Source organism: Petaurus breviceps, unplaced genomic scaffold, assembly GCF_028583685.1.
Source record: "Petaurus breviceps papuanus isolate PSGF00001 unplaced genomic scaffold, PetGlider_PUasm1.0 77, whole genome shotgun sequence".
Lineage (NCBI taxonomy): Eukaryota > Metazoa > Chordata > Mammalia > Diprotodontia > Petauridae > Petaurus > Petaurus breviceps.
The window spans coordinates 8,366,058-8,380,073 of record NW_027186492.1 but is presented as its reverse complement, the minus strand read 5'-3'; the positions used below and the strand labels follow the sequence as shown (position 1 = coordinate 8,380,073).

The following is a 14,016-nucleotide window of genomic DNA, read 5'->3' as shown; positions in this document are numbered from 1 at the left end:
CCTGTCTCGGATGAATTATGTTTGGGTAACCCTGGTCAGCTCACTCTGGGCATCTAGGTGCTCAGTGGTGAAAGTGCTGGATTTAGAAGTCAGGAAGAGACTCAAGTTCAGATCTAATCTAGCCTAAAACACTTACCAACTGTGATGGTGGACAAGTTGCTTCAGGTTCTCCTCAGTAAAATGAGGATAATAATGGCACCTACTTCCCAGGAGAATAACATTGGTTTTGCAAACCTTAAAGCACACATGCAAATGTTAGTTATTATTAAAATGGTTACCTTTGACCTCTCAGTGCCCCCAGGCAACTCTCTCAGCCTATCCATTTCAGAAGGAATAGCAGTGATGAGACTGTCTTCACTAAAAAGTTTCCTCATAGGATTTCCCCTATGCCAATGAAAATCACAGTGCTAGTTTAAAAAACAAAACCTGGGCCCCAGTCCTGGGCTTGCTGCTATTATGACCTATGACAAATCACTTACCCTCCATAAACCTCAGTTTCCTTCTCTGTCTAATAGGAATGATAATATTCCCACAACCTACCTCACTTGATTGTTGTGAAGCTCAAATGAGATAAATGCACTTAGTAAAGGGCCATATAAATATTATACACTGTAAGTTCAGCAGCTTTACAAACGAGGAAATGCCTTCCACAAAACAAATGGAGCTTGTCTTAGAGCATTGCCTAAGGCAGTAATAAGTTAAATGACTCTCCCATCCTGGTTGTCCTCTTGAGAATTGGCTCCAGTTTATCTATGTCGTTCCAAAAATTTATTGGATGAAACTGAACACAGGACTTCAGATGTGGTCTGACTAAGACAGAGAACAGCGGTACTATCACCTCCTTATTACGATAAGCTAAGTCTTTCTTAATGCAACCCAAAACAGCTTTTATTTGTGGATTGTTGTTGTTGCTTAAAGAAAATAATGGCTGAGGAGAGTGGGGTAGGAAGAGAGTACCTCAGAGAAGGCAGAATGGCATAAGCAAGTGACCAAAATAGGAATTAGCAATTGTGTACAAAAGAAAGTCTTTCGGCTTCTCTGAATCACAGGGACCTTGAGAATCTTGGTCTAGGATTTTAAGGTTTGCCATTACACCATTCCTCTGCTCTCCTCCCTTTCTGCATAATTACCTCTGGGGTCCCTTACTCCCTCTGCACTCTCCTCCTCTCTCCTAGCACTTCCCTCATTAGCATCTTTCACTTGTATTCCCTTATCACCTGGAATAAGGGGGTTCTCACTTCTAAAGGGCAGGGGAGAGGAAAGGTCAGTTGAGTAGTGTCTATTTAGGTGTTTAGTTTGGGAACGAGGCTATAGGAATCTGTTTTCTCGACAGAAGCATAGTTCCAATGAGCAACTGGAGCATTGGATAAACACTAATCAAACAGCTTTAAAGAAGGAACTTTATTTCTATAACGGAAAATACCTATAGCCTTTAGTGTGTAATATTCAGAGTCCCCGGTGGATAAGGGGCTTTATAATAGACAGCCTTAGGACCGCTTCTAGACTTGATTTATTGACTTGTCTGTTTCAGTCTGTCACTGATCTGATTGACAGAGAAGACTGGAATATTATTTAAAGGGAATTTGTGCGTGTGCTGGTGTAGGCATAAGCATCCCATGTGCAATGTGAATGAATGGTCTGTTCGTGTGCCTGGTCTGTACGTCTGTGTGTTGTGTCAATGTGTGCCATGTAGGTGTAGGATGTATATCTGAGAAATGTGAGCAGCGTATACGTGGGTGTACCCGGGAATCTGGATGTGAGCTGTGTTGGGTTGGTACGTTTTGTGGAGGGGGGCATATGGAGTGGGGTTCCAAAAATAACAGCAGTTAAGACTGTTTATAAAGGAAATATGGGGAAAGAAAGATTCTACTTAGTGTCGCTGCCTTCGCTTTCCCCCAATCCCTCTTTGAACGTGTTTCCGACATTTGGCGGGTAAGAATCAGGCTGAAGGGGACCCACTGAGCCAGGAGATTGGGTGGACTCTGTTACCTGAACCTCCAGGATGCTCAGTGTGGGATGTGGGCTATAGAGGAGTCTGTGACTCCGAAGAACGAGCTCTGGAGTACAGGGAGGACTCATTCTACCAAAGACGTTCTATTCCAGTAGCAGGGTTCCCCTCTCTCTGCCTTCTAATAATCCAAGGCCGGCGCCCCCTTTCCCCGCCTTCTAAGAGCTGAGTCCAGCCCCTGGCTATTGAGCAGAGCCCCACCCCGCCCCCTGTCCCCGCCCCCTCCCCCCGCCAACCCGGTGTTACCAAGCGGAGCTCCGCCTCCGGCTTCTCTCCCCGCCCCACAGCACCCCCTCCCCTCTTGGCGCTCCCCTCTCCCCCCTCGGCTCAGTCTGGCCGGCCCCATGTTACTGAGCGGAGCTCCTCCTGCGGGCTCGGGCCCCGGGCCACGGGGAGCGCAGGGCGGTGCGGGGGGCGGCCCTGGGGGGGCCCGCCGGGGCACTGGGGGCGCTGGGACAGGCCCCGGGGGGAGCGGCGGCGGTGGTGGCGGGGGTGTGGCCAAGTGGCTCCGGGAGCACCTGGGTTTCCGCGGGGGGAGCGGCGGCGGCGGGTGTACCAAGCCCGCACCCCCAGAGCCCGACTATCGACCCCCTGCGCCCGCTCCAGCCTCTCCCCCCGCGCCACCACCCGACATCCTGGCCGCCTACCGACTGCAACGTGAGCGCGACTTCGAAGACCCCTACTCCGGGGGGCCGTCGGGCCCCGCCACCCCAGCAACCCCAGCTGTCCCCGGCCCCACGCCACCTCCGCGCCACGGCTCGCCTCCACACCGCCTGATCCGGGTCGAGACCCCCGGACCCCCGGCGCCTCCTCCGGAGGAGAGACTCCCAGCGGGCGGGGACAGGGTAAGTGCTGGGATCCGGGGGCGACCAACTGGGCGAGGTTGGGATGGGGGGGAGGTACGCTAAATGTGTTCGGGACAAAGGTGGCCTCCGGGTCTCTCGTGTCACTCTTGGCCCATAAAAGACGAGCTTTGTGTCTGACCCCCAGGGCTGCCCACAGGGTTTCCCCCAAGGCTCCAAGCTTTGTTCTGAGTCTTAGCTGACAAATCTGGGACCAGAATCCCCAACTCTGCCCACTCCTGGGCTACGGTAGTCAGCTCAAGGCCCGCCTTGCTTGCCTCTTTCTCTGCTCTCTGTGCATCTTTGCCTCTGAAGCGAGCCTTTTCTAACGGACCAGAGTGCCCAAAACCCAGTTTGCTGTGCCTTCTCTGTGGCCTGGAAGCAGCAACGTCACAGCTGTTGTTTCCCTATCCCCCCCCCATCCCCCAAAAGACACATGCACATGCACACACATTGTGGTCACCCACTCACCCACCCTCTACCCCAGGTCAGAACGGCACAAAGCCCTGGAGCATTTCCTTCCTCTCTTTCACAGATTCTACCTCCACCCCCCACCAGGTAATGGTTCCATCAGTGGGAGAAAAAAAGGTTAAGACATGAATGAGGCTTCTGACTTTGGCGCTGAAGCTAGAACTGAGGCTTTGAACTGCCTAGGTGAAAAGGAAAGCGTATTAGTAGTCAGGGAAAAGAGGGCAAAATGTAGGGGACACCCTGTCTTAGTGAGCAGCTGTCCAAGCCTTATCCTGGGACCCATGCCTGGTCAGCTGCACCCCCTGCACCCTATTCTTTGTCTTTCTCAGTGGCCTAGGGAAGTGCCAAATCTTGGGACCTGTTGCCGAGGCTGGGCTGAGGAACGGTGCCCATTCCTTTCACCTTCTGTTGCGATTCTTCTCTTCACCTTGCCTACAAGTGAAGCAGAGGAAGTGAAGTCGATTTTTCTTTGGTTAATTCTGAGGGGTAGGTGTGGTAGACATGGAGGGTCAGTCTAGGGAGCAAAGCAGAAGAGAATTATTTCTTGGAAACCCAGGTATTTGGATGGGGGAAAAAACCAGCGCAAGGAGGTTCACTTTTTCCAAGGGCCAAGGGAATCTGTACTCTAAGCAGCATCCTTAGTCCCTAGTTAAGAGCCTGTCTCTTGCACACAATTCCAGCCTGGCCCCTCCCAGTCAAAAAGTTAACTGCTGAGATTCAGCCTGGATTGTCTCAGTGTTCATTTCAGTTCCCCACAGCTCATTTTTCTCCCTAGTTATCCCTCCTTGGTTCAGGATCCTCTCTGAAGCTTTCTCCTTTCACTTCAGCAGGAGGGAATGCATTTTATTATTTGAATTGAGAGCAAAGTTGCTGTCTGAATCCATCAGATCCCTGGTGTTGATGATTTCAGAGGAAATAAGTATGCTGGTTAGTTTCTGGATGAGAGAGATTTCTCAAGGTTTGAATAGAAAGCTTTTTTTTTCCCCCTCTTAGTTCCCACTATGGGGGATAGCTACACTTCCTAACCATTAACTCTTGGAACCAGAAGCCCTGGGGTGGGGGAAGGTACTTCTAGGAGTCTATTCTCCTGAATCACCAAGAATCTTTGTCTAATTTCCAAAGGTTTGCAGTTGTTAGATGGTCTATAGAGGGTGCAAGTCCTTGGTGGGGGGGGGGGTGTAGAGGAGAATGGTTGCAAAAATGGGGAGGAAGAAGGTGAACCTTGTTCTGGCCATCATCTGGACCTTCACATTCACAGAATAGCTCCTACTCCTTTCCCCACACCCAACCCCTTTGCTTCTAACACATGCCCTATTTCTGGCCTCTGGATTTCCTCCCTCCTGCAGATGATTGTAACAGCCAGATAGTACTGCCCAGTCTATGGCATTGCTAGGGGCAGGGTTTCAGTCTCATTCCTGGTAGCAGAGTAGACACAACCTTTTTTCTGAGTATTTCTTCCTGGGGCCTTTTGTCTAGGGGGGAGAATGGGGCAGGAATAGAGATGGGAACAGGGAATTCTTGCATCAACTTCTACTCTGTGTGTCCTTGTTCTCTGTGTCCTTATAAATGGTTCAGACTCTTTAACTGAGAACAATCCAATTCACAGTCCCCACATCAATTTTGGGGTGCAGATCTAGGGATAGGAATAAGATTTGGCAGGATAATAACAGTAATAACTGTTGCTTTTATGACCCTACTTAATTTACAAAGAAGTTTATATTCATTATCTCATTTAATTTTTGTGAGATAATCTATGCAACTATCATTATCCTGATTTTATAGGTGTGGAATGAGGTTTAAAGTAGTTAGGTGATTTGCCCAAGGCCACACAGCTACTAAAGAGCAGAACTGAACTCACCCCCCAGGTCTTTTGGCTCCCATGTGCTTCTCCCTCTACCACAACTGCCTAAAGAGCTCCCAAAAGCCCCATTTGTAAGGTTTCTCTTCCTGAGGTGCGAGGAGATGGACCAGGGACATTTATTTCATCAGCAAACACTGGGATCCGGAGGTTAGGATCCAGATTTTGGTGGGTCTTTTATTGTTGTTGTGTGGTATTTGATAAAAGTAGGTGTAGAGAAATCATAAGTGTGACTTTAAGTCCCTAGGTATGACTTTAGGACACCAACCACCCTGTACTTCCCAATATTCCGGAAGAGTATCTCCCTTAACCTCCTTCAAGAGCTAAAGGTATCTAGAGACTCTACTCCGTCAGAGATAGAATGAATAGGAGCTCTCTGAATCTTTTTGCCCTTCAACCTAAAGCAGTTTGATGTCTCCTGGGCCCAAGTTGAGTGGAGGACCCGCTGGTGGCTTTCAGGAATTCTGTGACTTTGGATAGACTGTCCTTCCTGTAGTTCTAACTCTCTCTCAGGCCTGTGTCAGTGTCTTTGCCTAGCCAAGCTCAAAAAGAGGTTCTATCTACCGTATGTTTGGCATCTTCTTTCCCCTTTCTTCTCTCTTTATTCCCCATCCCCACCCCCCACCCCCAATCCTGGAGATCTTCTTTGCCTTTTACTTTCTTATCAGCTCCTAAAACAAGATAGTGACTAGGCTGCTATGCTGCCCTGACCTCATCCTAGTCTCAAGAGGCCTGATTCCCTTCCTCTACCTGATCCTTGTGTTTGGAGTTGTGGGGGCAGTTCAGGACTCCCTTAGGGCTTTGCCTGAGGTTTGATAGAAATATTCCTGTGACTGAAGAGGTTAAGAGGGAATGTGTGTAGTGATATAGGGTCAGGACAGGACACAGGGACCCTAGGCTACTCAGCTCTTCCCAGGCCAGTGGTATCCTTAACTCTTGATGGAATCCAGAGATGTTTGGAAGCAGTGCTTCCTGCTTGTGAGGCTCTGACAGCCTTAGGACCATCCATCTAGTCTTTTTTCCTGTGAGAGGGTATCACTCCCTGCAGCTGGCATGGAGAGACCATCCATCTGGGTGGGCTGGACTGGGCAGTTGGTGGTGCAGCAGGAGCTGTTTATGTCATGGAAGCAAACAGGGCCTAACAATCTGGCCATGTGAAGGTGGGAGGCTGAGAACAGATTTTGCCTCCAAGCTTGTCCTAACTAGAGGACAGGGAAACAGTTTCCTTCTCTTTCTTCCTCTTTTCTCAGTCAGACAATCAGCCATCATTTATTATTCGGTGATTACAATGTGTCAGGTATTGAACTAAACCCTGGAGATAAAAGAAAGGGAAAAAAACGGAACACTTAATCCCTGTCCTCAAAAAGCTTGCTAATCGAGGGGGAGGATAGAGGAGACGACACTTTAAGTGCAACATATATAGGAACACACAAAATTTATCTATGGGGCAGGTAGGTGGTGCAGTGGATAGAGAGGTAGCCCTGGGGTCAGGAAGACCTGAGTTCAAAAGTGGCCTCAGACATTAGCTATGTGACCCTGACAAGTTGCTTCACCCTGTTTGCCTCATTTTCCTCATTTGTAAAATGAGCTGGAGAAGGAAATGGCAAACCACTCCAGTATCCAAAAAAACCCCAAATGGGGTCACTGACTGAGCAACAGGAAGGAAGGCAGAGACACTAAGAGGCAGTCGTAAGGGAGTAGAACATTCTGGGTATGAAGGACAATTGGCATTGCAAAGGAATGAAGGCAGAGATGAAGAGTCTGTAAGAAACCAGTAAGGAGCCAGGTTATGAAGAGCTTTAAATGAAAAAAGAGTTTTATATTTGATCCTGGAGATAACAGGAAACCATTGGAACCCATGGAGTACACCCAGGATCCTATAGCTAGTAAGTGTCTGAAGTCAAACTTGAACTCAGGTCCTCCTGGCCCCAGACCCAGCACTCTATCCATGGCACCACCTGGGTGCCATGATCTGGGATGGTGAGGGAACTCAAAACCATATTCTGTGACTTTCATTTGGAGAACCTGGAGAAGCAACCTGGTGTAGTTGGATAGGGCATTGGACTTGGAGTCAGAATGCATAGATACAGCAGCTTGGTCTCCACCAAGGTTGGATTGGAGAATGGAGAAGCTTTCAGTAGGGAGACTCATAGTAATGGTCTAGGTGAAAAGGGGGAGATATTTGAGAGATGTGAAGGTAGAAATAACGAGATCTGGCAATGAAATGGGTGAGAGTAGGTAAAAGATGACACTCAGATTGTAAGCCTGAGCCTTTATCCAAAAAAGACCCTAGAACCTGACAAAGTTCAGCAAAGGGAGATAATGGGTCAGAGAAAGGGGTCAGTGATTAGACAAGAATCTAAGAAGTCTAGCCACTCTCCTCCAGATTGCAGTGCAAAGGAGAGTTTGAGAGTAAAAGAGTGATTTTCATTGGCACTGTAACTCCTGGGTTAGGGAAACACCCTCTGCTATTGATAGTCTTGGTTCCCTGGAGCACAAAGAAGTTAAGAGACTAGGCCCAGGTCACAGCCATCCAGTATGACAGTACCAGAAAGAACCTGAACCTAGACTGACCCTCTCTATGACCTCATATTGTTTCTCAGCTAATGTGTGTAAGTGCATAAATACATACATCTCTATAAACACATTATCACACAGACACATGGTATTAAGAGTTGCTGTGAGGGGACTATATTAGTCATCAGGTCTTCATTGACACTGTGCTAAGCACCAGGGGAAAGGGAAATAAATACAAAAGTTTCAGACTAGGTGTCTGCCCTCAAGAGGCGTTTAATCTAATTGCCCCAGCCTTTTCCACTTGGCTGGGACCACTAGCTACTCAGTGTAACAGATCCTTCACCAGACACAAACAGGAAGGGGGGGAAGGGGTGGCTAATGGAGAAAGGGAAGAATGTGAGTATAGAGGACAGGGGTATAACCATAGGGAAGGTTTTTTTGAGGAGAGTGTTACTTTCCTGAACTCCTGTTCATTCCTGTTGCTGGCTGGGTATGACTTGACTGTCTAGCTCTGCTCCATCTCTCCATCCCCTCCCCCATTCTCTCCTACACCCCTAGAGTGGTAGAGGAAATCTGCTGCCAGACTGCTGGCTAACAACACAATGACACCTCAGCCCTGGAGTTATGCCAGCCAAGAGCCAGAAACAGCTGGGATATCACAGGCTTTGTGGTTGGAAAGGACCTAGATAAAGTCAGACAGCTCAGTCCAGGGGCAGACTCTTTTAAGGGATAACACCCCTTTATAAAAACCAAAACCAAAAACAAATAAATAAAAACAACAGCAGGTAGGTCACCAGACTTGAGTGAGGAAATTGTTGTTCAGTCATTTCAGACTCTGTGACCCCCCTATAGGTTTTTTTTGTTTTTTTATTTTTATTTTTTTGCAAAGATACTGGAGTATTTTGCCATTTTCTTCTCCAGCTCATTTTGCAGATGAGGAAACTGAGGCAAACAGGGTTAATTGATTTGCCTAGGGTCACTCTGCTACTAAGTGTCTCAGGCCATATTTGAACTGAGGTCTTCCTGATTCTAGTCCCAGTGCTCTATCCACTGTCTTAACTGCCCTGAGTCAGGAAGACTTGGGGTCAAATCCTGCCTCTGATACTACCCTTGAGCAAGTCACATAACCTACCTAGGATTCAGTTTTCTCATCTTTCAAACAAGGAAGATGGACTCAATGGCCTCTCCTGTTCTTTCTGGTTCTAAATCCAAGATTCTGTAAATGCTGAACCTGTGCTCTCTCTCACCCCACCCACTTGGCTCCCTCTGTCTGGGTCTAAAGGATTTTGTACTAATTCCTTCACCCAGCTATATAATCTCCTCCTAGAGCAGATCCCAGGGGCAGCTAGGTGGCCTGGTGCACAGTCTGTAGTCAGGAAGACTCATCTTCCTGAGTTCAAATTCAGCCTCAGACACTAGCTGTGTGACCTTGGGTAAGAAAGGTCATACCACCCTTGGCCAAGAAAACCCCAAAGTGGTTCACAAAGATTTGGACATGACCGAACAATGTAGGGCTAGAGCTGAAATGAACCTAAGAGACAATTTGGTCTACTCGTCTTACAGATAAGGAAACTGAGGTACTTTCAAATTTGAACCTTTTCTGTCCTTTAGTTTCATCCCTTTAATTTAATACTTTAATCACTTTTCAAACGCAAATACTATTGGCAGAAGAAATTTGGGAAAGCTGTTCTTGGTCTTTTATGCCTTTTTGTTCAGTCCTTTCAGTTGTGTCTGACTCTTATTGACCCCCTTTGGGGTTTTCTTGGCAAAGGGTGGTTTGCCATTTACTTCTCCAACTCATTTTACAAATAAAGAAACTGAGGCAACAGGGTTAAATGACTTGCCCAGAGTCATACAGCTAGTCTGAGGTCAAACTCGAACTCAGGTCCTCCTGGCCCCAGACCCAGCACTCTATTCATGGTACCACCTAGCTGCCCTGATCTGGGATGGTGAGGGAACTCAAAACCACAGTCTGTGACTTTCATTTGGAGAACCTGGAGAGGCAACCTGGCATGGTTGGATAGGGCATTGGACTTGGAGTCAGAAATATCAGAATTTAGAACCTGTTTCAGACATATGTTAGCTCTGTGACCCTGGGCAAGTCATTTAAATTCTGTTTGCTTCCATTTCTTTTCTTTCTTTTTTTTTTTTTGGAGGGGGAAAGGCAGGGCAATTAAGTGACTTGCCCAAGGTTACACGGCTAGTAAGTGTTAAGTGTCTGAGGTTGGATTTGAACTCAGTTCCTCCTGGCTCCAAGGCTGGTGCTTTATTCACTGCACCACCTAGCCGCCCCTGCCTCAGTTTCTTTACCTACAAAATGGGGATAATAATAGCATCTACCACCCAGTGTTGTTGTGAGAATCAAATGAGATATTTGTAAATCGCTTAGCACAGTGCCCAGGATTTAATAGTGCTTTCAGTAGGCACTTAATAAATGCATATTACCTTCTTTCCTCTCTGTGCCTCAGTTTCCTTATCTGTAAAGGCCTCTAAGGTCCCTTTCAGCTCTAGCTCCATGATTTTGTGCTTATCATAGAGAAGCAAATGCTTGGTTATAAGGTGGGAGAGCATTTTAATTGTCTTCAACTATTTGAAGACATTAAAGACATTAAATTAAATGTTCAGTAGAGGAGTGTAATAAAGCCTTTTCTGCTTGGTTCTGGAGGATAGAACCAGGACCGACAACCACAACCGAGGACAGTGTAAACTAGAAAGAAGAACATGTCAGTTTTATTATAAGGACCAATTGCCTGACAACTAAATCCATCCCTTGGAGCAGCTAGATGGATAGAGTGCTAGGTATGGAGTCATGAAGACCTGAGTTCAGGCCCTCAGTATCTGGCCTCAGATACTGACTGTGTGACCCTGGGTAAGTCACTTCACCCTATTTGCCTCAATTTCCTCATCTCTAAAATGTGCTGGAAAAGGAAATGTCAAACTACTCCTGTATCTTTGCCAGGGATATCCCAAATGGGGTCACAAAGAGTGGGACATGAGTAGTATGACTGAACAAAGCAATCTGTCCCAAAATGAAATGAGTTTCATTGGTGGCAATGAGTAGCTGTTATAGAGGGGGATTCATGATTCACATGAAAGTTGGATCAGATGAAATCTGTTAGTCTTTTCCAACTCTGAGATTTTGTGATTAGGAGATCTGGGAAGAGGTTTTCACAGCCAGATAAAGACAAGGGATGCTAGATGGAAGAGCCTATGCAGAGGATGGGAGCTGGAAGATATGGTTCTTCCTACCTCAGTTTTACCTGGGTCTCAGCAGTCAAAATGAGGGCAACAAGGGGACACAGTGGATAGAGTGCCAGACTTGGAGTCAAGAATATTGGATTTTGATTCCTGCCACAGACCTGTACTCGATATGTGATCGTGGGCAGGTCACTTAACCTTTTTCAGCCTCATTTTCCTTGTTTTTTAAAATTGGGATAATAATAGTATCTACCTCTTAGGTTTGCTGTGATGATCAGCAGAGATAGAGTACAAAGAGCATTTGCAAATCTTAAATCACTATATGCCAGCTATTATTATTATGGTGGGGGGGCAGAGAACAGACAAATTGTTGATAGGCAGAAATAGATGGAGACAGATTACTGCCTGCCACAGTGAGGGGGAAGTGTGGGGAAAGTCCCACAGGTGGGACAGGTCAGGTATCTATGCTATGCCAGCTTGGGCAACAAGCATTCCCTGCTCCTGCTGGCTCCTTCTCTGTGGGCGGAATCCTGTGGAGTGTCCCAACCCAGGGATGGGGGCAGCAACTTCCAGAAGCAGGGTGTGGGAGCTGGGAACTGAACAGTAGAGTCATTGAGGTAGCTGACACTCTGTCACCTGTTCTGCCTGCAGGCACCAAGGCTGAGGCTATAGAAACCCACGCTGCCACTCCAGGAGTGGTCATGGCTTTGGGCACCAGCCCAGGACTGGATGCATGTAGGAGGAGAGTAGAGTGCCCGGACTAGGAGAATGACTGCCAGACCCAGGCCTTGGGAGGCCTACCCAGACCAGGCCCTAGGGACTATTTGTGTTTGCCTTTCATCTAGAACCCATGACAGGAGTAGAGTAAACAAGGGGTTGGCTATGAGGTGGATGGATAGGCTGTTGAAAGCACCATAATGTTTATTTTTAAAAATTAAATTAAAATTTTAATTAACACATTTATTTTTTCTCCTTCCTATCTACTTCTCCCTCCCTCATTTAAAAAGAAACAAAACAAAACCTCTGTAATAAATATGCATGGTTTAAGCAAAACTAACTCCTGTATTGTCAATATCTAACAACATAGGTTTCATTCTGTATCTATCACTTCTCTGTCAGGGGATGGGTAACATAGTTCATTCATAGTTCAGTGGTGTCTGACTCTTCATGCCCATTGTGAGGTTTTCTTGGCAAAGACACTAGAGTATTGGAGGTGGCTAGATGGTCCAGTGAATAGAGCACTGGCCCTGAAGTCAAGAGGACCCGAGTTCAAATCCAGCCTCAGACAGCTGTGTGACCTTGGGCAAGTCATTTAACCCCAATTGCCCTGCCTTTCCCACCCCTTCCCTGTCAAAAAAGACAAAAACAAAGATAACTGAAGTATTTATGTTTGCTTCTTTATCCAGCTCATTTAACTGAGGCAAACAAGGTTAAGTGACTTGCCTAGGGTCACAGAGCTAGTAAGTGTCTGAGGCCACATTTGAACTCAAATCTTCCTGACTCCAGGCCCTGTAGCCTATCCACTGTGCCTTGTGACTGCCATAGGTCGTTGTAGGTCTTCTGGAATTGTGGCTAGTCATTGCCTTGATCAGAGTTTTAGGTCTTCCAAAGTTGTTTGCTTTTACGGTGTTGTTAATTGTGTAAATATATCCCTGGTTCTGCTCATTTCCCTCTGTATCAGTTCATACAAGTCTTCCCAGGTTTCTCTGAAACTATCCCTTTCATAATTTCCTATGTCACAGTGGTGTTCTATATATATAGTATTCCATTCATAAACCATAATTTCAGTTGTTCCCCAGTTGATGGGCATCCTTTTTGTTTCTACTTTTTTTACTGCTGCAATGAGAGTTACTCTAAATATTTTTGGACATAATGGGCCTTTTTCCTCTCTTTGATCTCTTTGGCTCTAGTAGAGCTATTGCTGGGCCAGATAACATGCACAGTTGAGTGAAATTTGAGGTATAGTTCCAAGTTACTTTACAGGATGGCTGCACACACCATAATGTTTAAGCAGAAGTATTGGAGACTTGTCTAGAGGTAGCTAGATGACTCAGTAGATAGAACTCTGGACCTGGAGTTAGGAAGACCTGAGTTCAAATATGACCACAGACATTTACTAGCTGTGTGACCCTGGGCGAGTCATTTAACCTTTGTTTACCTAGGAGCCAGCTAAGTGGCTCAGGGGATAGAGTCCTGGACCTGGAGTTGAGACCCAGACTCAGATCACTTCTTAGCTGTATGGTCCTAATCAAGTCACTTAACCTCCGTTTGTCTTAATCCACTGCAGAAGGACATGTCAAACCACTACAGTATCTTTGCCAAGAAAACCCCATGGACATGATGGGCTACAGGGTCACAAAGGGTTGGATAAGCCTGATTGACTGAACAACATTTGGAGATTCGATAGGAGGACTGATGTCTTATCCTAGGAATCAGGATCTTAGAAATGGAAAGAACTTTATCCAGTACAGCCTTTAAATTTAACAGATAAGGAAGCTGAGGCCCAGAGGAATGAGGTGCTTTCCCCAAAGTGCCCATCCTCCAGAAGGGGAGAGACTCACAGTTTCAGTCCAGGACTTCTGACTCCCAAATCAAGTATCCTTTCCACTGTTCCACAGTACATCTGTTCAGCCCCACCTCCAAGCCCCCAGATAACCCAGCACAGATTAAGTGAAGCCCCAGCGCTCAGAGTAATAATAATAATAGCTTGCATTTACATAGGGCTTAAAGATTTGCAAAGTGTTTTACATACGTCATCTCATTTGAATAGAGGAAAAATAAATTCCTCACATTCCAGGTCTCCTGCATGTCTTAAAGTAGAAGCTGTCTTCCAGAGAAATCTCTGTCTCTGCCACCCTGGGCTTCTTATACCCTCTTCTTTTTTTGCCTCCTTGCCATGATAACTAACATTTATGTAACTCTTACTATGTACCAGGCACAGTAATAAATACTTCTCGATGATTCTCTCATTTGATCCTTACAACAACACTGGGAAATAGATGTTATTATTATCCCCTTTTTACAGATAAGGAAACTGAGGCAAAGGGAGGGTAAGAGACTTATCTAGGGTCATACAGCTAGTAAGCACCTGAGACTGCATTTGAACTCAGGTCTTCTTGATC

General features: G+C 46.5%; 1 protein-coding gene across 3 annotated transcripts in view; it reads left to right on the top strand.

The window, feature by feature from the left end:
* The first annotated feature begins 2,352 nt into the window (after nt 1-2,352).
* SHF (Src homology 2 domain containing F) overlaps nt 2,353-14,016 on the top strand; it is a 29,576-nt gene continuing 17,912 nt past the window's right edge. For all 3 annotated transcript variants that reach the window (XM_069105946.1, XM_069105944.1, XM_069105945.1), the window contains exon 1: nt 2,353-2,853. In XM_069105946.1, the coding sequence (XP_068962047.1) occupies nt 2,353-2,853 (501 nt within the window). The remainder of the gene's footprint in view (nt 2,854-14,016) is intronic.